The sequence below is a fragment of the Halichoerus grypus genome, chromosome 9, assembly GCF_964656455.1.
Source record: "Halichoerus grypus chromosome 9, mHalGry1.hap1.1, whole genome shotgun sequence".
In the NCBI taxonomy this organism is placed as follows: Eukaryota; Metazoa; Chordata; class Mammalia; order Carnivora; family Phocidae; genus Halichoerus; species Halichoerus grypus.
In genome coordinates, this window is record NC_135720.1 from 8,792,764 (window position 1) to 8,816,863 (window position 24,100).

At 47.1% G+C, this 24,100-nt stretch overlaps 1 protein-coding gene across 2 annotated transcripts in view; it reads right to left on the minus strand.

The window, feature by feature from the left end:
• FNDC1 (fibronectin type III domain containing 1) overlaps positions 1 to 17,860 on the minus strand; it is a 101,593-nt gene extending 83,733 nt beyond the window's left edge. For both annotated transcript variants that reach the window (XM_078054508.1, XM_036110070.2), the window contains exon 1: positions 17,566 to 17,860. In XM_078054508.1, the coding sequence (XP_077910634.1) occupies positions 17,566 to 17,674 (109 nt within the window). In that variant the 5' untranslated portion in view covers positions 17,675 to 17,860. The remainder of the gene's footprint in view (positions 1 to 17,565) is intronic.
• Between the last annotated feature and the right edge of the window lie 6,240 nt (positions 17,861 to 24,100).

The following is a 24,100-nucleotide window of genomic DNA, read 5'->3' on the forward strand; positions in this document are numbered from 1 at the left end:
TACCACCAATATGAAAATGTCCCAATTGCAATATAAGTCCTTCCCATTACAAAATTCCCAAGGAAAATTTAGAGTCCAAGAGTGAAGCCTTCTGGGTCTTATAACTTAAAATCTAAAGAAATTAAAGTCTAAGTTTCTTTCCACTCTTACTTCCTGTTCTGTCTAGCCTCAGCCAGAGGAGATTCATCTAGTGCCCATATGGGGTAGCCCCTCGGCCACTGCAGCCCCTGCCATTTTTCACTGGAACTGGTGTGAATTCTTCAGGATTCCCTGACGTGAAGATAATTAAATCTGAAGTCTTCCACCTGCCTAGATTCTTAAAGAGCCCCAAGACCCTACAATCTCTATAAGGCAGCAAATCCAAAATGTGCAGTGTAAAGGACACATATTATTTTTGTCTACCAGATGAAGCCTCCCCCAGTTCTGGTAACAGATTTCTGTTCATGTGAGCTCAGAGGGCTCAGGAGACTTCACTGGAATCGCTCTAACTGGAGCTAGACCCTGGGCACCCCCTCGGCTTTCCAGTCACGAGGCTGTGGCGGAAGCATCTTAGAGTTGTTAGTGACAGCTCTCGTGTCATGTGGAGAGAGAGTCCAGGGGCTGTTAGAGCCCTGGATCTAGGACTCAGTCCCTAAGGTCAGCTCAAGCCCCACACTTCTGAACATACAGCTCCACAACGCAATGAATTCTGGTACTTAAATGAGTTCAAGTTGGGTTATTGGCCACTTGCAGTCAGACCCTGATGGATTAATCAAGATCTTCTATGAAAGTCAAAAATAACTTTCTAAAGCTACCCCAGTAGCCAGTACGTTTAGTCACAAAAGGCTGCCAGTGTGCAGACACACCCCCCAAAAATTAAGGCAAATACCAGCCAGGGATGGCTGCCATTCCTAGCGGAGCGCTGCGTGCAGCCCACCCAGTCTGGTAGTCGCTGCTGAGGGACAGGAGTGGACAACCTTGTTGAGAAGGAAACCCCCAAAGGAATGTTAAGAGCTTTTGAAATAAACTAGTCCCTTAAAACCCCAAAAATTCTAAAATTATTTCTTAAGTATACTAAGGATTGCTCTTTAATGCAACAAAACCTTCATGTTTATGTAAGTCTCCCTACTTCATCTTTGTATGAAATACAGGTTTTACTTTCCACTGGAAACCGCCAAATACTTCCCAGACTCTGAAATGAAAAAAACACAGATCTCACTGCAACCATGAGTGTTTGACCAAAAATTCAATCAATAAGCCAGAAAAGGTTAGGATGTAAACCGGTGGGGGGGGAGGGGAGGCTGTGGAATCAACATGATCTACAACTTTGAGACTAATTCCAAGGAAAGGTGGAAAAATTCGGCTCTTGTCCATAAGATACCAGACAGCAAAGGAACAGTCACAAATGTAGAAACATCCAGATGGTTGGCAACACATGGGCAAAACACTGGAACGCCCAGCCAAGTTTTAATAACTTGTCAAATGGATGGAATTATATTTGCCAAATAACTATGACGCTCCCCTCAAAAACAAACAAACAACAACAAAACAGGGCAAATACAGGTTGTTTTGCAACGGTGTGAAGTAACACTCTTATGAGTAAAATCTACATATGGTTGACTGCATTTTCCACCTGGAAGACTGGGGCTGGGTAGACACAGTCTGAATATTAAAATAATGGTCTGGCTTCTCTTCTGACATTTCACAATATGAACGGGGTTCAATAAAAGTGTTTTCCACAATTGGCATGGTTCTCTATGGATAACTGCTTTAAAAAATAAAACCTAGGTCTGGAAGTCTAGGTCTTTGGAGTCTTTAAACTTAAAAAACACTCCACAGAGCTGAACGAACTTTGCAAACAAAACCTCTGACCCCACCACGGGGAAGCCACGCAGTGCTGTTCTCGAGTCAGAGAAACACCAAGGCAAGCAGATGTCCCGGGTCCCCCGGGAGATCGAGGGCAGCCAGGGCCCTCCAGACTTTATCCTTGGCTCGCATTCCTCAAAACCCAATCCATCTTCCCTTGTCACGACGTGCTCCGCATGTCACTGGCTTCCACCCCCATGCCCAACGTGTCCTGTCACGTTCACCTGCTGAGGGCATACACAAGTAGAGTGAGAAACCAGAAGACTCAGAATGCCCTGAGCAGCTCTGGTGTGTGGCTGGAGCACCCTGGCCCTTGCTGCCTGCAGAGTTTCCTAATGAACAGAGGGACGAGCGAGGCCACTAGGCTCAGTGTGTGCTCTGCTCACCTCCCCCAGCCTCAGCTAAACCTGAGTTCCCTGCCCTTGTCCCCAGACCCTCAGGCATATTCCAGTATTCTGATCACAACAAAGCATCATTTTATTCAGACTAAATGGCCAAATTCACAGGCGTACATGCCAATGAGCTTATAAGGGCACTAGATGGTCACTGAATACAATTGTGAATCACATTTTTTTCTCCATCAGCTCAAAGAAGCCAAATGGTGAAGCCATCCAAATCTCAAAACTCAAGCCACTGGCTAAGCTTAAGTAGAGTTTGTCTGAGTCCATTTCTATCCTCTCCAGACAGTTAGCACCTCCATCACCTTCCTCCGCCTCTGTGCAAACATTCTCTACCTGGGGCGAGTTTCAGGTGGCCACATGTCACAGAAAGAGGCATCCTCATACGTGGCTTCAGTAAACTGTTCCCCTGGGTCGTGGGGTGGGGGAGGGGTGCTGCACATAAGCTGGTCATGCCCTAGGCTGCCCAGTACTCCTGCCAGGGCATGGGAACTTCCCAAGGAAAGAGCCCCAATGCTGCATGGGCTGTACTTTCTTTACTGTGTCCCTTTCTCCTTAGGAGTTGGCCCCCAAGCTCCCACCCAAGGCCACCTGCACCCAGCAAAAGCTGTCATTCAAATGCCATCTCATTACCCTCAAGGGTTAATGGCTTCCTATGGGAAATTTCTGCCTAGAATGTTCTAGATTCTAGGTTGTTTATTTGTACTGGGGAAGAAAGTGGGGTGAAGAGACAAAGGCAGAATATCTGCTAATATAATTTACCTCACATTACTCCCTTTCATTATCTTCCTTCCTCCCTGTCAGCCACATTGGGGAAGATCTATAAAGCAGAAAAACACACAAAATGGACAACAAAATGAAGCAGCAAGGAATTGTTTCAAAACAAGCAGCAAGTGGCAAAACTAAAATCAAATTCTCAAGCCCAAAGAATACTCTTAAAGTGAATCTGCTTTCTCCTTCAAGATGTCTTGAGATGTTTTAAGTTGAATTTTTATTAGTTTCACTCAAGAATGTCCCGTTTCCCAACTAATTTATGAAAGTTTAAAACTTGCATTGAATTCAGAAAGTATCATGGCAGATCCATTTCCGGCTTCTTCCCCCCTTGTCTTCTTCCACAGTAGAAACTGGGATGCTAAATATTCATGGCCCTTCAGCCTTCCCAGTAGCTATGGGTGGTCATGTGATCAATTCTAGCTAATGACACGTATGAGGAAATTACTGCTATCACTTCCAGGAAAGCATTATAAAGGGGTCAGGATCCACTGTCGTGTGCTTATGACCTCTTGTTATCTTCCTGCTTTTCCCCACTACGGGATGTCAACATGACACCTAGCCATGCTGCAGCCATCTTGGAACATGAAGTGGCAAGCCTGAGTATGATGACCTGGCCTGGGACGGCAGATTGGAAAAATGGAACAATCCTGGTTAGCCTCTCTGCTCCTGAGTTTATTGATGAGTGAGATAAACAATTCTCTTACCTGTTTAGCCACTGTTCTTCAGATATTGTGCTATTAGCCACCCAATCCATTGCTACCTGGTGACATCATTTCTGGATCCATACAATCAAGTCACATTTTCTCTTGATCTCTAAATGAGAGCTGCTTTGTTTCAACTTTAATTTATTTCTGTTGTTGTTGCTAAGGGACCTGCTCTGGGAATTTAATTCTGACAATGTCAGTGCTTTATTTGTCAGTATTCCACAGACTTGAGTCAGTACATCTGTCCAGAAAATGATGCAGCCAAAAATTAGAGTGAATTTAACCCACAGAGCTGGCAGAACTTGATCATTAGGATTTAAAGTTGTAAAGCTGTTGGCCATTTTATTCAGGAACTAATGTAAGCAAAAGCTACTGTTCCAGAGAAAAGACAAGAATGTTTCCCCATCTAAACCACCAGCTTTCCAGAATGATTTAGGGAAATGGAATTGGAGGGACTGGACAGATATATTTATTTTAAAAAACAATAAGAAAACAAGAGACCCAGAAGAGAAAATGCACATGGATTGGGAAGGAATACAGGACTCATGTCTGCTACTGACTGGCATCAGAGATCCCACTAGACACCAGTACTTTCCAGGTTTTTGTGGGATCTTTTGCACATTCTTCAAATTCAATTTGCAACTGAGAAATAGTTTCTGAAAGAATTACCATTGTTTGCCGGTCCAGCTTAAACTCAGCCTACTATAAACTGCTTGATATGCCAGCCAAAAAAAAACTCCCTGAAAATTCATTCCTTTTCCCAAAATGTGAAAGTCATTGTCTAACTATGTTAAACACTTGGGTATTACTGTCACTGAAATCACCACTCATCTTACTCAAAAAGCTCCCTGAAAAATACCCTTAGAAGACAAGCCAAGCAAATGTTGTGGAGAGGCAGGTATGAAACAGAGTAAATGAGACAGACGTGACCGGAAGCCAATGACCACATGGACCCAATGACAACCCAGACTGCTAATAATAATCATCTTTTAAAATATGTTTTCATATTTTAAAAATTAACATTTCAGATAATCACTCAATGGTTATGAATAAAGGCATAGGCAAACAATCTATCAATGAAGGGGAAAGAAATGCTCAACACACCTCATGAGCAAGGAGTTTAAGTTTTGTAGTGGGGCCACGTGATCAAGAAAAAATAGAGATGGAAATAAAGAAAAAAGGAAATGAATATTTGTTATTTACCCATTTAGTAAGAGCCATACATCTCATTTATTTCTGCAACAGATATATGTTGAACACCTACTGTGTGTCAGATTCTGAGCTAGGTGCGGGGGACCCAGAGGTGATTAAAAAGAGTTCTAGATTACCATAACTATCAGCTCTTGAACCTCCATAAAGACTATATCAACTGTGCTTTGGTATCCCCATTTTTATAAATGAGGAAACTCAGTCTCATAGAGTTCAGTGACTCTCCAAGGGCACACAGCTAGTAAGTTACATTGGTTAAACCCAGACCAATCCAAAACCAAAGACCATGCTCTTTCTACTACTCTTTGTTGCCTCTCAGCTGCAGTTATAACTGAAAGGGATAAATGCAGGCCTGGAGAGAAATCAGAACCAAAGGTATAAAACTGTAAGTTATTGGAGCACCTGGGTAGCTCTGTTGGTTGAGTGTCCAACTCTTGATCTTGGCTCAGGTCTTGATCTCACAGTTGTGAGTCTGAGCCCTGCACTGGGCTCTGCACTGGGCATGGAGCCTACTTTAAAGATTTTTTTTTTTTATTTGAGAGAGAATGAGATAGAGAGAGAGCATGAGAGGGGGGAGGGTCAGAGGGAGAAGCAGACTCCCTGCTGAGCAGGGAGCCCAATGTGGGACTCGATCCCGGGACTCCAGGATCATGACCTGAGCCGAAGGCAGATGCTTATCCAACTGAGCCACCCAGGCACCGCTGGCTTTTCCTCTGAGCTCCATTGTGTCCAACAGTGTACGTGACTTTTCCTTTGAGCTCCATTGTGTCCAACAGTGTACGTGACATTTCCTTTGAGCTCCATTGTGTCCAACAGTGTACGTGACATCTCCAGTGGAACCCAAAGAACATAGATGTCTGAAGGATGACGGGAAAAGAAGGCATTTTAATTTGAACCATTAGTTATAAAGAGGAGAACCAGGAAAAAAAGTTGCATCATGGAGGACCGAAGTGGAGAGATTTTCAGGAAGAAGGGAATGCTAAGTCAAATAAAGTCTGAGAAGAGCCCACTTTCCTCCACTTAAAATTAGGACAGGTCCACTCCCACTCAAGGCCTAAAAACAAAGCAAATAGTTCATCAAAGTTTCTCCTGGAAAATATAAAACTGAATTACTTCCTTTTCTACAGCTACCCTCAAAGGATTGATGCAAGAATAAAATGTGAAAGAAAATCATAAGGCACTCAGCTAATGTGGGAGGAGGAAGAGCCACAGACGGGCTGATGTAACCAATTAAAACCCAATAAAAATGACGGGGCATGATTCCCAGTACCTGGGCTCTCGGTCAATTCTCCCTCCTCATGTAGCAGAAGTGGGCTTGGGGTCTTCATTTTCCTCAACCTTAGGAAATAATCTTTGAATTAAATTTTAAAATCTTAAGAGTTGAAAGGAAATTTAGGTAAACTGATCACCTTCCCCTTTTCAATCTGCCTATGGATTCTGTGCCTAAAACGGTCTTCAATAGTTTCCATGATTAGACAGGTCTACCTAGGCAAATTACCCCACGTTCCCCCCCTCTTCAAAGGTAAATCTCAGTGAAGGTGTTCCTCAGCCAGGTGACATAGAGTTAGTATGCAAGATGCTGCCCTGGGAATACAAGTGAATAAATTCACGGCTGTGTAAGGAAGGCAGTGGTGTTTAGGGTTCTGAGGGAAGCACTGTACTGACACATGAAAAGAAGAGTAAGGGTATCAGACATTTAATATCAACTGAGTGTTACTAACGATGAACATTATCAGGGCTCAGAGGGTGAGGAAAGGAAGTCTTTCTCAAGTCAGGATGATCAGAGAACAAAGTACGACATTGGTAGGAGTCAAGGAGGGCCTTTGCCAGAGATTTTCCCCAGGTGTGGGAGACTTGGCCAGTGCTTTCCACAGCTTGGATTCTTTTTTTTAATTTATTTATTTTTATTTAAATTCAATTAACATATAATGTATTATGGTTTCAGAGGTAGAGGTAAGTGATTCATCAGTCTTATATAATACCCAGTGCTCATTGCATCCACGTGCCCTCCATCACCCAGTTACCCCATCCCCCCCATCCCTGTCCCCTCCAGCAACCCTCAGTTTGTTTCCTATGCTTAAGAGTTTCACAGCTTGAATTCTAAGAGGACATTTAATCAAGTCCTTTCTGTGACTCTAACCCAGCCTGCTCTTTACCCTTGAGAATGCTCTGAATTGCTCCCTAAAATGAAAACTCATTACAATTTCAGAGCATCAGTGGACCCCACAGAACTCATCCCAGAGACTTCTAAGTCAAAATCCTCATGTTCTCCAAGAGAGACATGTAATCTGCTCAGACAATAGCTCATGTCACATCTCCAAGACTTCTTCCTTCCTAGGTATTAGAGTCAAAATGTGGTGATGACACAACTATAAAATAAGATCAGCCTGGGTCTCAGGGAAGTTGGGGAGCATAGTGTTCTCTGTCCCTCTTTTCTCTTCCCCTTGGCTCTGGTTTGCTCAGATATCTGCAGGTATATATGTGGATTCTGAGAGTTATTAACCACAAGAAGAGTCTTCTCTAGAGCCTTCAGACAGGAGTATGACCCTGCCCTACAGACTTCAGACTTCCAGCCTCCAGAACTATGAGAGAATAAATTTCTTTTGTTTAAAGCCACCCAGTTTGCAGTCCTTTTTTACGGCAGCACTAGGAAACTGGTATACCAAGTAAACATAATTCTTTGCTCCAGCTGCTGATGGACTTCCAACACAAGCCAACACTCTTGAAAACTCACGGGCTGACCTCACAGGGTTATGGGAAGAGGGAGGCAGGACACTGTCCCGCACTCGCCGCCCCCACATATCCTGCTCTTGTCAGGTCATGTACATAAATATATTTGGTGTATACCACATGTAATCAATATCAAAGAAAGCACACATCCAATCATTCAGCAAATATTTCCTAAGTATCTTCTCTCGGCAGGCAGCACAGTATTCTAGGCAATGAAGAAGCTTCAGTGAATAAAACCAACAAAACGTCCTGCTCTTACGGAGCTTATAGTCCAGTGGAGGACAACAGGCAACTATCAACTACGAAAGCAAAATACATGAACTATTAGGTGGGGCTAAAGGTTGTGGAGAAAAATAAAGCCAGGATAAGAAGTGCTGGGGAGTAGGGATAGGATTACACTGTTAAATTGGGGAGTAAGTGGTCATGTAAGGCCTCGTGAGATGTTGCATAAAGAATCTGAAGACTTCGAGGAATGTACCCATAGATGTTTATGGAAAGTTGTTTAGGCAGAGGGAACAGTAAGTGCAAAGGTACTGGGGCTGGAAGGTCCCTAGCACATTAGAGAACCAGCAAGGAAGCCAAGGAGCTGGAGCTGCCAGTGAGGGAGGGCGTGGTATAGAAGATGATCCTGTGTAGCCCTGATAACTTGTTAGGATTTGGGTTTTTATCTAAGAGAGATGGAGAGCTACTGTGACTTCTGTGACTTCTTGCATCATAAGAATCACTGTGGCTGCTGTCTTGAAGAGGGTGTAGGGAGAGGGGGCAGAAGCAGGGAGACCAATAAGGAGGTTCTTGCAGTAATCCAGGTAAGGTGGCCCGGACCAGGGTGGCAAGCAGTACCACCCAAATTACCTACCATGGTATCTCAGAACATACAAAAATACTGGCAAGGTAACTGTAGTGATCTCAAGCAGAATGGGCGAAAATACTTCTTAAAAATAGGCTTTTACCAACCTCAAAAGGTGACACATTACACAGTTCCATTCCTATGACATTCTTGAAATGCCAGAATTATAGAGGTGGAGAATGGATTGGTGGTTGCCAAGGGCTGAGGTGGAGGTGAGGAAGGGGAACGTATATACACACATGACAAAATTACACAGAAACCCACACAACACATCACACTGGTGAGGTGGGAACAGTCCGCGGATCGTAGCAATGTCAGCTGCCTGACGGACCCCACACTAGAGTTAAGCAAGATGTCACCTTTGGGAGACACCGGGGGAAGGGCACAGGAGACCTCTGCATTCTTTCTTACAATTGCATGTGACTACAACTACCTCAAAAATGACACTTTAAAAAGCTGTTTTTCAGAAATAGTCCTTTATGCCTACAGTGGAGTCCAAAACCCTGACCTGGATGCTTGGGGAAAAGAGCACGCCAGGGTAGACTCCTGATAAATGACCGCGGAAAGCGCCCTCGGAAACCAAGCCACCACACTGCAGACCACTGTGGGACAGGCAACCCAGAGCTTTCTGTTTTCTAAGTGGAAGCAGCCCGGTGGCACCATCACGGTCTGGAGAGACTGAGCCTTCTCCACAGGGGATTTTATGTTTTAAAACGCTGCCCCTGTAAGATGGTGCCACTAAGAAGGCTGCCTGCCCAGCCATCGGCCCACCAACAGCAGCCCCTGGCCGGGGTCTTGAGAAGACGGCCCTGGCCTGGCCTGGCTGAGGTGACTGCTCCCGAGCTCCTAGGAGACACACCTGACTCTTGGGGTCCCTGGCCTCTTCCCCTGCCCAGCGCTGTGGGTTCTGGCTGCCGTGGCCACCTGTCCACCACAAAACAGCCTTCAGACCCCGGAACGAGTGGATGCTTAGTGGCCTTCCTAGCGGAGTGTCACTATTTAGACTCTAAGGGCCTGCATAAATGATATCCATTGATTTCCTCCTTTCCAAGTTCCCCACCATCGCCACTCCCACGAACTCCTAAAACTACTCATACAGTTTTTTCCCTTGGAAACCCCACTGAATTCCATCCCCAGAACCACCCTCGACCCCAAAGCCATTGTATTCAACTCTTGAGCGCTCCCATCTTAACTATAAAGTCTACCAATCTGCCCACATGTGGACACATGAGACTCATGGTAACTTGGAACCCATTCCAAAATGGGATCGTGCTAGAACACTTCAGATAGGACTGAAGGTCAAGACAGTAGTTAGGAGCTCTCAGCTTGGTCTACAATGTAATGAAGAAACCCCCAAAGCCTCAAATAAATAAACAGATATAAAAGAACACCCTCCCCTGTGGTCTGACTCCTGCACTGTCCTCCACTCAGTGGTCGTGCACCCCCCACCATGGCTACTCCTTCAGTGGTCATGACTACTTTGGACTATGGTCAAACTCCAGGACCTTCCTGAGCTGCCTAGCAGGGCTGCCCTTCTAGCCCTGAATGCCACCATTCCCCCAGGGGGGCCACTTTGCAGGAGCCACCAGAAAACACAAGTTTCTTCAAATGTGTCATGATGCTCCTTGCCTCTCTGTGCCTTCACACACACACGGCACGATGTTCTTCCACCTGAAATGTCCTTCCTTGCCCTCCTTCCCTAACTAATCCCACTCCCCTCCTCAAAACCCAGCTCGAATATGGCTGTCCTGGATGTCCAGTCCGAGTCCCCCCAGGGACTGTCCTAATATGCACCACATTGTGTGCATCCCCTCCCCCACCCCCCTCTGCCTATGCCTTCTGGACAGAGACTGTGTTTATTGGACTTGGTATCCCTGCATCTGACATGCATTAATGCTGACTGACTGACTGAACGGATGGATGGATGGCCTTTAAATGGAGACTCAAACAAAGTTAGAGCCAGAAGGGGCCCTTAGCCATGGTCCATAGTCCGATCTCCTCACTTTGTAGATGAGAAACAAGCCTGCAGAATTATGACCTGCCCAAGTTCACACAGTGCAAATTAGCAGCCGGGTCAGGTGAAGCAAATGTGGGTGAAGAGATGTGACACGATAAAATAATCCCTAAAAAACAAATCCCAGCATTTAGAGAACACTGTTTTCTGAGAAGTTCCAAACACCTTAATGATAATGCCACCCCTATGAGAGGTAAGGATCTGCCAACCCCATAGATTAACAACTAATGTCTGTCAGCACTGTTCCTTGATTTAAATGGTCTGCTGTAAACAAACTTCAATTCTGGGAACCTTGTGGTTGCAGCACAAGGCTGACAGGCTCCATCATGAGGATCAGGCATCCACAGAGAACCACTGTGCTCAACGCTGAAGGGTTTCTGTAACCAGCTAGACACAGAGCACTGATCTCAAGGGCAAGTTTTAACAGGATCCATTAAGGAAGGGACACCGCCTGCCATGAGGATCGTGCTTATACCCAATGCCAAATATATTTTGTAACAGGGAATAGGTTCACTGCAACTTCATCTGAAGTTAAGCCCTACTAGAGTTCAACACGCTTCGGTGTGTGACAGGATCATTTCTCAACAGCCAACGGCAGTGTTACTGGAACGTAGAGTTAGAAGGGCATTCTGAGCAAATCAAAAGTGGTGGGGCCAGCTCCCACCTCCAGCCCAAAGAAGAAAACACGGGGAATTCATCAAACACCCAAACAGGAACTCGTTAGTCTGCAGGAAGCCCAGAAGATGTGGATCCAGAAGACTGGGGTCCAGATCCTGGGATACTACACACTACATGACTTTGGGAAAACCAGCCAACTCCTGTGAACTTTGGGGAAACCAGCCAACTCCCGTGAACCCAGTTCCCTCACGGTGAGGGGAGGATGCTACCAACTTCACAAGGTTGCCACGAAAATCAGATGACATAACAGAGAGAGAAATGGTAAACTCTGTGGCACTTTTAACTGCCAGTTAGTATTAAAAGGAAATTAAAATGCACACCGAAGAACTCCACATAAAAATGAAAATAATATTGTGTAGGTTATACCATATAGATTATGATGCTATTATAATTTAATCACTTCCTCCCCATACAAGGGACCACAGCAGAAGTGAGTAATAACATGAGCAGCTCCCCAGCTATTTTGCTAGACTTACAAATCTGCCTTAGAACGCACATTACTCTCCCCAGAAACAAAAAGCATCCAGGGAGGTTAACAGGGAGAAACTGAGACTGATTAATCAACTCACTCAAAACAGTGCTCAGGAGGCCCGCGTCCTCCGCCCGGGTCCCTTGTCCCTCCCCGTCTTCCAGCTGCTGCAGCTCTGGGGACCGGCAGAGATGCCAGGAGTCCCCCAGCGCTCAAGAGCTGCCGACCCCTGCTTTAGCTTCAGGCTTTCAAGCTCCTCCTCACCAATGATCAGCTGAAAATTGCTAACAAGCACTCAATGCCACTCTTAATGCATGATCTGTCCTTCCTGACTTACTGTCTAAAGGAAGCTTCAACGAGGAGTAAAGCTGACAAAAGGCAAACATTAAGGGAAACCCAAAGCAAATAACTGCACGTTTATCCTAATTTTTTTTATCTCTTTAAAGCCACAGCTGCTGGGGCCCCAGTGCAAGGGGCCAGAGGGCGGTGGAAACGCCGCGGGAAGGCCAGCAGCGCCCTCTAAGGGCCGCTGAGCGCAAGCGCGGCCACCGTCGGGGCCGGGAGGAAAAAGGAAGGAAAGGGGGCGAGAAATGTGGCTTCCTCATGACGTCACCCAACGCTCAGCGGCACAGAGCTACCTTATTAGAAATTTCTAAATTTTAACCATCTGGCCCATACTGGAGAAATTTCCTTAATGTAAAATCAATAACACAATTCCCAAAAACTGAATTAAATTCGTATTCTTTGTAACAAGGATAAATTCTAGAAGGAAGGAAAAGAAGATGTTAGCTCGTATGTATAACAAATACCCCGATCCAAATGCCCTGATATGTGCTTACTAAAACTGATAAAAGAAATAAGCAATATCTGTCCCTACCCCCAGCTACCCAGCTTGCGTCAAAGGCATCTAAAATTTCAAGTTCGGATATATTCTAACGGAAATAGTCAATGGATTAACAAGTAAATATACGTATTTTTTTCCTCTCCTTTATTTTTATACCTTTAAACACTCGCCTGTATATTTTCAAACTGAAATAACATGTCCTGGTAAGAGGTTTAATGATAACTTAAGAAATCCCCAGTTCCATAGGAACAATGAAGAGAGGTTTGCTCCTCATTCAGCGAAGGGTGATGGGGTCCTTTCTGAAATGTTTGCGTCTAGCCTCACCCCACCACCCTCACCTGCAGTAGCAGGACAACAGCCCCCGATGACGTGCATCCCGCAATCCCCAGACCCTGTGAGTATGTGACCTCACATGGCAAAATGGACTTCTTCGCAGATGTGATTGAGTAAAGGACCTGGAGATGGGGAGATTATCCTGCATTATCCCAGTGGGTCCAATATAATCACAAGGGTCCCCATAAGTGAAAGAGAGAGACAGGAAGGCCAGAGTCAGAGAAGGCAATGTGTGGGAGGGAGCAGAGTGACAGGACCGCTGGGAGGGGAGGGAAGATCGTGGGCACCTCTAGAAGCTGGAAAAGGTAAGGATCAGATTCTCCCCCAAGACCCTGCAGAAGGAGCACAGCCCTTCGTTTTAGCCCAATGAGACCCATTTTGGACTTCAGACTTCCAGAACTACAAAATAATAAGTGTGTGTTGTTTTAAGCCACTAAATTTGTGGTAATCCGTTACAACAGTAAATAGGAAACTAATACATCCCCCCACACACACACTCCTCACCTCCTCCCCTGCCTGTTTTCAGGGAATGGGCCTTTGTGACTTAACTAGAGATATGAATGGCCCTGTCAAGACATATTGATAATGCTCTGGAACCGTCCAGTGACAACTCTCCAAAGACATGAATTATCACTCTGCAATTCTATTACAACCTTTGATTTCAAAGTAACAAACTGCATGCTCAGTTGATGAATTAAACAGTTCTTTCATCTGGGTGGGCTCCGATGCACAAGATAAAAGGAAAGGGTATATCCACCCTCTCTTCTCAAAGAGGACAGAAGTAGGAGGGAAACCCTACAGAGCTGGGTGTAGGTTGGGCCACAGGAAAGCCCCTGAGGACTTCTGGAGATGGAAGGAAACTTTCCATTCACTTGGACTAGTGGAGACTGACTAGCTGGCCCAAGGCTGGGCCACACAGCGTGTGAATGACACAGCACTGAGACTCAGAGCCAGGCATCTTGATGGGGGACTTACTTCCCCTCTCTATCCCAGTGGTTATCAAACCTCCTGTTCTCTGGATTCCTGTCTACTCTTAAATTAATGAGGATCTCTCAGAGGTTATATTTATATGGGTTTAATCTGTTGTGATCTACTGACCAGAAGTATAAACTAAGCACACATTCCGCTGCGTGCATTAAATCATTTTAAAATAGCAGCAGTAAACCATTTCATATTGGCATTTAAAAACCTGTATTTTATGAAAAATAACTGTTTTCCAAAACAAAAAGAAATAGAAGAGTGGCATTGTTTTACACTTCAGCACATCTCTTCAATAGGAGACAGCAGGATCTCTTCTCTGCTTACGCCTTCAGTCTATTACAATATGTTGTGGTTGAAGTGCCTGAAGAAAATCCAGCCTCACACAGCTCTGTGGTTGGAAAAGTATCTTAACAGCCTTATGAATCATTTTGGAAAATCTTTGATACTACACCAAAACTCATCAAGTGGCGGTTTCTTCAAGATTAGTCGTGATGTAGAATCTGAAACCATATGAGGAATTTTTCACATTTTGTTACATGAAAAATCCACTGGGCTTTCTTGCACTTTGGCTAGATCATTTAGCCAGGCAAGATTTGGTAACATTATGCGCTGATCACTTGGAATTCACTGGTTCACTTGGTTATGCAGGTCATCTAAATGCTGACATGTTTTTATAAGACAATATTTAAGCCATCGCATTCATTTATCTCACCACTGATATTGTTAGAAAAGTTTTTAAACATTGGGAAGCTTTCAAATGATGTTGGAGATAACTTGGCAAAATTCTAATTTTCATTTGAAAGCTCAAATTTTATCACTGGCAAGACAGACTATCAGTTATTTTACTAGAAGTGACAGGCCTCCTTGTTCATCTTGGAGAAGATGTCTGCCAAATATCCAAGTTTGTCTGTGGTCATTCTTTCTGGTAAATATGGTGTGCCATGAAGAAAGAAGCTAGTTCAGTTCACAACTCAAACTATCACACAAGAGGTTTCCTCAGGATTACCAGGATTTTCCTTAGGATTTTTCCTCAGGATTACCACTGAACTTGGGCAGCTCGCAGAAGTACTGTATGTCCCTTTCCTATTCCTTCACACAGAATATTAAAAAGACATGCCTTCAAGGGTAGAGACTTGGTAAAATTAATAATTTTTGCACCAGGACATTCTTAATTGAAACTGGCATATCTTTTCTTCACTTCATTGACTACTAGTTCATTATGGCGCCAATGCTTTGATTCACCCAAAAGCACCAGCAGTTTCACCCACCAAGCTTTCCACCCTTGCTGCAAACAGCAACACAGTAAAAAAAAGAAGAAAAAAGGCAAACAGTATCTGGGCATTTCTTTGAAAATAGTTTTGACCTTGCAGAATCCCTGAAATGATATTAAGTTCCAAAGAAAAAAACGGAAGTCACCCATAACCACCCTAAGATAACTGCTAGAAATGTCTGCGAGTTTGTGTGTCCTCACATGTTTAGAGATACGTATCCTATCAGACTGGCAAGTGCCACCATAATCTTAACGGTTGCCTAGCAATTTACTGTAGGGATGGATGACGGAGGTATCACTTGCTTATTTTGATTTATGTCTTAATGGACCACCAAGGTAAAGGGTTTATTTAGATCTTTAGTATGCCCTGCTAATCTCCTCTGTTTTAAGGAAAGTCCCTGTGCGCTGTGGTGGCCTGTCATTTAGAGTGGCTCTGGGTGCTTTCATTAGAGGGATTCTGGCCCCCAAAGTTTGGGAGCAGGGGAAGGTTTGACTCAAGCAGCTAGCTGGGCCCATGCATTGATTCCACCAGAGAAGGAGCCGTATGCCCATGGCCTTGCTGCCAGACCCAGAATCCAAGTCCGGATCAGTGACTGTAGCTACGTAGGGCAGGACAGACGGGAAGCCTTCCAGAGGAGCAGATGAAATAAGTTATGTGCCCCATGATCTCTTTCACAGCACCAGGGAGCTCTCTGCAGAATATAGCTGTTGCTTTCCTTCTATTAATTTCATTTAAATGCAGTAGATGTTCATTTCGAAACGTGCTGGTCCATTTCTAGTCTGATCATCATTTTCCTGCAAATCCCACGTCAACACAGTCGAGAGAAGTGCCAGCAAGCATTCCAGCTCCCACATTCCACAGCTCAGTGGATTTACAGAGCAGAAGGCAAGAGAAGGAATAGCAAGGACCATGGCAGCATTTCGGGAACTGCCACAAAGAGCCCTGACTCCAAGCACACGCAGATGTAACCCACTGGGCAGGTGGCAGCAGAATCCACCAGGAATGAAGCTGGAATCATCACGAAGCCAGTTTAGCATTACCTCCGGTTCCAGCCCATTTTCTGAAACAAAAACCCTTTCAACATTCAGAAAATTTAATTTTGGGGGTGCGGGGGAAGCCATGGGTTGTACGTGGGGAAGTTGAAAGGCTTTAAAATATGTTTTATTCTTGTTAACTACTACACCAAATATTCAGTGAATGATTTCCTACAGATTGCTAACAGAGGAAAACAAAATCTCCCACTGGTACTGCCTTTTTTACGAAGAAGTGACTTCTGGCTTCCCACCACGTGGCATCAACCCGATGCAGATGTACCCACCAAAAAAAAACTGCAAGGCAACGTGACTCCCCAACTGTCCCTCGTTTCCCCTTTCTAAGAGGGCAATAGGGACACTAAATAGCATCATAACGCAAGTAGCCTTCCTTGGAATCACATCTGAATTTTTGTAACCCAGCTGGGAGTGAATAGTATCCACAAAAATGTGGACTCTTGGATTCCTACAAACTGATGGCATAAGTAAAAGCCACACCGTTTCAAGTGTGAAAATGCCTGCACAGGAGCTGGGACCGAGGGCCACCAAAGGCTTACGGATGAAAACCCACCACAAACTTTAACTCTCTGCGGGAAACCAAAAAAGTCTGACACCGGCACCCTGGCATTTGCCGAAAAGCGCTGCTCACATTTCAGCCCCGAGAGAAAGCATCCATCCCATCGCCAGCCCTCAGTCTCTTCCAGGAAGGGCGAGCTTCTCCCACTTTCCCGCTCCCTCCTCTCAAGACCAAGGTCTTCTCCCAGCTCCTAAGTTCCCACCGGGAGGTTCTGGCCTCCGTCCGAGCGCCGCTGCTGCTTGGGCGCCGAGGTACCCGGCCGCCCCCGGGCAGCTCGCAGCTTTCCCCCGGGCGCTTCTAGAAGAGTCTTCCCTCCCTGCCTCCCTGCTGGTCTCCCGAGTGCCACCCTCCAACAGGCATCCCTACCTCCGGGCAGGTGAACTGAAGGAAAGAGGGATGCCCACGGGGATATTCTGGGCAAAGGAAAACATCATCCCCACCTCCACCGCAACGCCAAAGGGTCGCTTTTCTTTTTTCTTTTTTGTTGTTTTGTTTTGTTTTGTTTTTCCTTTGCCTGAATCTCTCCGGGAAGTTAGACTGACTGCTCGAGTCTCCGGACTCCGCGGCGTTCGACGGCAAAGTTGAAACCGAGGGCGCTGAGGTCCCCGGCACCAGTGGTGTCCCGCGCCCGCCCCCCGTGCGCGAGGCGCCGAGGGCCCAGACCCCGCGTCCCCAGCCGCCCCTCCGCGCCCCGACCCGCGAGCGATGAGGACGCACAGGTTAGTGACACGACACGCACAGCACAGAGCGGGACGGCGGTCCCCGGAGCGACAGGCAGGGTGGATGGTGCATGGAAGGTGGACAGAGAAGCGGCGAGGAGGCGCGGAGAGCCGGGCAGCCGAGCCCCGGACTGCGCGTACCTGGAGCCCCCGCCGGGGACACGACGGGCAGCAGCGCGGCCAGGAGCAGCAACGCCGCCCAGGGCAGCGGGCACCGCGCGCGCGGGGCCGCCCCGGTCTCGGGCGCCATCGGGAGCCCGGGGTGCGCGGCGGGCTGGGCGGGCCGGCTGGCGGGTGGGCGCTGGGAGGGAATCGGGGAGCGCGGAGGCGCCGCCGTCGGGTCCCCGCCGTCCGTGTGGGTGTGCGCGCTCTGCGCCGTGCCCGCGGCGCCCTGGTCCCGCGCTGATCGCTCCGCCCGCGCACCGGCCGCCGCGCTGTGTACTGAGGCCTCCCGCCGCCCGCCGCCCCTTTTAGCCGCGAGCGGGCGCCCCCTGCCGGCGGTGGGGCGGTGGGGCGGCGGGCCCGGGCGGGAGGGGCACCGGGTGCCGCGTCAGGACTCCGGGAGCTCGAGCGCCCCGGAACCCCGCTTGGTGGTTCTGAAAATTCGGTGATTGCGATGCGGGTCGAAGGGGCCTGGGAAGTTCCTCCCATTGTCTAACCTCTCTCGTTTTCTGGCTCGGGAAATGGCTCATCGCTTCCAGTCGCTGCCAAGCCCAAGAGTGCCCTATGGTCCCCTAAGTAAATACCCCTGGTTTTAACGCTGGGGACTGGACCCAGGTCCCTTCATCTCTTTCTGTACGTTGCGGTCTTCCCTGCGGCCCACCCCGGCCTTCCCACACCCCGCGCGCCCAGGAGAGGGGGTTTGATGTCCTTAGACACTGCTGCTCCTCGCTGTCATCTCTGTGGAGCGCATCAACTCGTCGCAAAGGAATCCGTCTTGAAGTACGGGAAGTCCCAGCCCGAGGACTTGATTGGCCTTGCTTCCTCCAGGACCGATGGTGTGAACCCTGCTTAGGGGCTCCCTGTACCGGGCTCCCACCTGTGTGTGGCCAGCCCTCGCCCTCCGAAGCCTCGCGCCCCTCCAAGCGGGAGGGGAGCGCCCCTGGAGGCGACAAGGACAGCTGCGCCAGGCAGGCCCGCGCTGGGGCGCCAGTGCTGCCGGCTGCCGGCGGGTTTCCGCGCAACGCTGCTCCCGCTCAAGCTCGCAACCTAACACTGAGTCAGTTCTCCGTCGGGACACCCCAAAACTTGACCAGATTTGTGTCATTCCGCAGAGAGGAAACGATTATTGAATGAATTGTAGACCGATGAAAAAGAGAAACACAGTATGTCTTTTCTGAAACGAAGCACCGACACATCCTCGCGCTTGAACCCTGGCTGGTGCCTCTTGCCCAGTGATCGGCTATGAACCCGTAATTTCTTCAGCCCACCTTTCGGGAAAGCTTTCTCCTGGTTCCCGATGACGGTTTGTTCTTCATTCATCCGGAGAGTCCTTTGTACTCCCGAGCTCTTGTAGTTTGCCAGCATTTTGATGTTGAAATATGCACTTTCTTACATTGCTCCCTAGTATTGTGATGTTTCCTCCATAAGCCATGTAATGCGGCTGTGGTTTTTGTCAGCCCAGCAGCCCCCCACCTCCGGCTCTTCTTCTGGGAATAGTAGCCCTTTCCCCCACTCCAACCAAGTGGCCCCAGTGGGAACTGTCCCTTCCACGCCACCCTGTTCTCCACTCCAGTTGGTCCAAGGATCCCTAGTGACCCAAGCAGCGTCAGAGTCCTAGCTGGTGGAAAAGTCTTCTTTCTCCAGTCATTCACAGATGTTGAAGGATGGCATCTATGGTAGGCTGAAATATGGCCTTCGAAAGATATCCATGCCCTAATCCCTGGAATCCATGAATGTTACCTTATGGTTGCATATACGATTAAATTAAGCATTTTGAGATGGAGGGATTGTCCTGGATTATCTGGTGGGCTCTAAATGCCATCACATGCATCCTTACAAGAAGGAGAAGGGGATTTGACATAACCGAGAAGAAGACAATGTGCCCACAGAGGCAGAGATAGGAGCGATGCAGCCATGAGCCAAGGTAGGAGGCAGCCACCAGAAGCTGGAAGAGGCAAAGAACAGCCCTGGGCACCTTGACCCCAGTGGAACTTATGTCAGGCTTCTGGCCTCCAGAGCTGTGCGAGGATACATTGCAGTGGTTTTAAGCCCACAGACCAGTAGTTGCTACAGCAGCCGCGGGAAACTGACACAGTAGCCAGGAGGTGCCTGTGTCTCTGGCTTCAGCCTTGAGGGGCACCATCCAGAGAGAATGAAGCCAACACACGAACAATGGAACAGAGACATAGAGTCTGCAGGTGCGCAAGTCCTGGGCTCGAGCTCCGGCCCTGCACTTCCTAAGCTCCAGGAGACAAAAATTCCCTTTGCCAAATTGGAATGGGATTTCCATCCCATGTAACCACTGAGTCCTGACCAGCGTATTCCTTCCTTCCTTGTGAAATGCATGTGCATAGCACCTGCCTCCCCAGCATGTTGCTTATTAGAGCAGCTTTCTTCTGGGGCCATTTCAGAGTGAAGAACAATGCAAAATTGCCTCCAACTGGATCAGAACAATCAGCCAGGGACTATGAGATATAAATGAAATGGCTAACATTTCTGAGTCCAGATTCTGATTTGATTACAAATTTGAGAGTGTGTTTCATTTTTAAAGTCCCAAAAGGAAACTTCAAACTTGAGGTTTAGAAGACCTCAGAAAAACAAAAAAACAAGAAACAAACAAAATCAAAAAATGGGGGGAAAAAGACCTCAAAGAAATGTGACCTAAGAATCATAGTCTTCTATCCTCGATGTGACCATTTCAAAAATACAAGCTCTCCAAAGTTTTCTTCCCCTCTATTTTACTATTGTCCTGATAGATGTTTCTGGTAAAATAAAATAATGCTTTACCAAACGTGTCTTGAGCGGTATCTCTTTTGTTCTGATTCGCACAACAATCTTAGAGGCACTGCTCTAAGCGAGGAAACCAAGGCTCCGAGTGTTTACGTGACTTGTGTACCCACACTAGTGACAGGTGAGGGTGACAGTCCCCCCCATCTGACTCCAGGTGCGCATCTTTTCCACAATACCACAACACATCCGGGTGTCTCATATTCGATTTTCAGCAAAAGCATCAGGATCCAAGCAGAGAGTACAAATAAAAGTATATTTTGCATGCCCCGTGTCCAGTACAGATGGATTGGAGACACCTCTTTATCATCCGAATGGTGAGCAATCCTTGTTAGCAGACGATTACACAAGACCTCAGTGTTACACCATCCACCATCTCAGGGTTTGGAAGATGCAGGAGAGAAGTGCTGGTTACATATGCGTAAATCCATCGTTGCCCGAAACATGCTTCCTCTGTGAAGAAGTTCTGACTAGTTTCCACAGCAGAGCGGTGCCAAGGCGAGTTCTCTTCTGTGCAAATATACTGCAAATTAGTGGAACGTAAAGGATTAAGATGTCAGATACTCAACCTAGCCTAAGAATCATTGAAGATTCTAATTGTGAATGTTTTGATTGCCATGATAGGAAAGCCCACAGACCTTACTCTGAGTTTCTGTCTGGTGGCCCCAGGCTGTTAGACAAACACAATGCAAATGGAAGCAGCTAGATATCCCACTTTATCACCTGCCACTTGTTAATGGGCACAGGACTTGGGCTAGATCAAGAGAAATCATTCATTAATCTATTCCTTTATATAACCTTTGTTGAACAGCTGTTTTTGCGTCAAGTAATGTGTTAGAATCTGGGGATAAAATGTGACTGAGACTCAGGCAGCCCCTTGCCTCAAAGAGCTTTCAATCAAAGACAGAAACACACAAAAACGTACAATACAGAGCACTGTGCTATTTCGGCCATGAAGCTTACGGACTTCGTTCTAAATGCTGCCTATCCCTTCTCTTACTTTATTCTCTTTTTTCCCCAAGGAGGGCTTTAACCCTGCATGTAATTTCCATAGGCAGACCTCACTCAGGGTGCACTCACTCTAATCCTGCGGAATTAAGAAGTCTAGTTTGGGGAGAAGGCATTAGTAAACCAGGGTGGAATATAAACTCAAAATGTCCAGTCTTCGAGTCGCAGTAGGCAGTTTGAGAAGTTGGCTGAGGCATTATGCTAGCAAAACACACGTCTGGCCGCCATCCAGCCTGCCCTGGCCCAGCCCCGCCTCCTGTCGAGAGCAGAACCGTGGGGACTACAAAGCTGCCAAGCACGGAGCATGTCACACCAGCCACACACACCTCAGACCCCATGCGGTTAGGCAGGTACTCGTGCTCAAAATGGGGAAACTAATTATTTCTTCAGTAAGCCTTTAATGACCTCCTACTGCATACCTGGCCTATACTCAGGGGCACAGACCTGTGGTCACCTCTGAAATGGCATGGGCCAGCTGACAGCTGACAGGGGCTTTGCCATCAGCAAAGTGGGCTGCCACAGAAAGGCCCAGCATAATCCTGGTGCCCAGCAAGACCCCTCTCTACCCAGGAATACATACCTGGTAGTATCGTGCTACCCGGCATGACCAGTCCTGGAGAAGGTGATAAAGAAGAGAGATCGTCAGCAGTGACCCACACCCCCTTTCCTCCTGGGTGGCCCCCCCTCTCATACCGCTTACCCCAGCCCACAGCACCCATGGGCACTCTATCAATCCCTCCCACCACCAAATCTGCCTTCAAGGATGTTCTTATACCTCCTTCTAGCTAAAATGTGAGTGACTGATACGGCTTTTCAGGTAGTCTTAACTGTAAGTATGTGGTGCTTTCCAACTCACAAAGCAGGATCTTGTTCACCTTCATGAACCATGAAGGAGGAAAACACACTATTATGCCCATTTTACAGAGGTACAAACAGGTTATGTGTCCAGTCCATGTGAATACAGTTATTAAGTGTCAGACCAGGAGGCAAATCGTGACATTCCCTTTGCAAACTCAGCCCTCTTTGCATTATAGGCCAATCCCCTAACACTTCTGTGAATTACCAGCAACAAAATATCAGCAGGGGGAGGGGCATTTAATACTAGAGCCTCTTTTATTTACATTTTAGAAAAGGCACCATTTTTTTGCATCAGCTTCAAACCAATTCTTTCAGGCCACATTGGAGAAGCAAACTAAGCCCATTTTTCTTAAATCCTTCAGAATCTGCACCAAAGTGTCACCCAAGAAGAAACTTTCTATGATTTTGTAACATTCAAATCCGTGTGCTTTTCTAACATAATTCATGAACTATACTTGGTAATTACTTATATGATGCTCTTGAAAAGAAAAGGTGTAGTTGAGCTATTTCGTGGGTTACCTCCATTCCTGGAAGGGACCTTAGTCCTCTGCTCCTACTTAAGCTATAGTCCCATGACTGCCTAGCTGCATCATCCCGTCTTCTTCCTCCTTCTGGATGCACCCTTCCTTGGTCCCCGACACTCACTACTGTCCTGGCTTCTCTGATTCTCCTACACAATGCCTTGGTCTTCTTCACGGTCAGGGCCTTTTTCGGCTCTCCGTCTCTTCTCTCAGTGGAAGACCTCCCCACCCCACCCCGCTCCTGCTACAATAACTGTGCGCACCGCCACCAGCCCTCTTTCAGTCCCCGAGTCACTGTGCAGCCTCCTTCCACGAGGCTTTTGTACCAGCTGATCGCTTCCCCTATTTTTTGCCTTCCTTCCTATCCTTCACAACTCAGCTCATATCAAAGTCCTCCCAACCCCTGCAAGCTGGTAAAATGCACCCCCCCACTGCATGCCCACTTGAAGCACCAGATAACTTTCCTTTGCAAGCCCTTCTCAGTGCTGCGTGTTTGCACTTCTCCATGTGCTTCTCCATTGTGCATCGCCACAGCGTGACTGTGAGCTCCACTAGGGCAGAGACCATGTCTGGGTTTGCTCCCCCCATGGCCCAGGAACTGGCATGCGACTGACTCACACAGGTGCACAGCAAACATTGGTTGAGTGCATGTAGGCTGAAGGACATTCTGTACTCAGTGGTACAAGCTTGTTGGAATGAGCCTCTGCAAGAAGGAAGTGCAAGCTTGGACTTCTGCCCTGCCGCCACTCCACTCCCACCCAGATCCTGGCTGTATTGAATGCCCTCCATGCATAACCAGCGATTCATTGAACCAGTGGGCAGACATCCTCAGGCTGAGAGACCCTCCTGCAAGCACAATTTAGAAGGACTAGATTTCCTGGGGCACCTGGGTGGCTCAGTTGGTTGAGTGTCTGAACTGATTTCAGCTCAGGTCATGATCTCAGGGTCATGAGATGGATCCTCCGCATTGGGCTCTGGGCTGAGCCTACTTAAGATTCTCTCTCTCCCTTTGCCCCTCCCCCTTCTCTCTCTTTCTCTCTTTCTCTCTCTCTCTCTCAAAAAAGAAAAAGACTAGGTCCCATTCTGGACGATCGGTGCCATGAGTCTAGTAATCACAAGAAGATACTCATTTATTGTTTCCAAGGTGGGGAAGGAATGAGTGGCAAGTAATTGTGTAACAAGTTCAGGGTTTTTTTAATTATTATTATTAATTGGTGACACACATCCTGTTTGCTGTTTCTTTAATTCATTCAACAGATGGGTGTTGAGTGCCTTGGGATTTGCAGACACCATAATTTCTCCAATCAGCTCGTGCAGCTGGTTGGTATATTCAATACTAC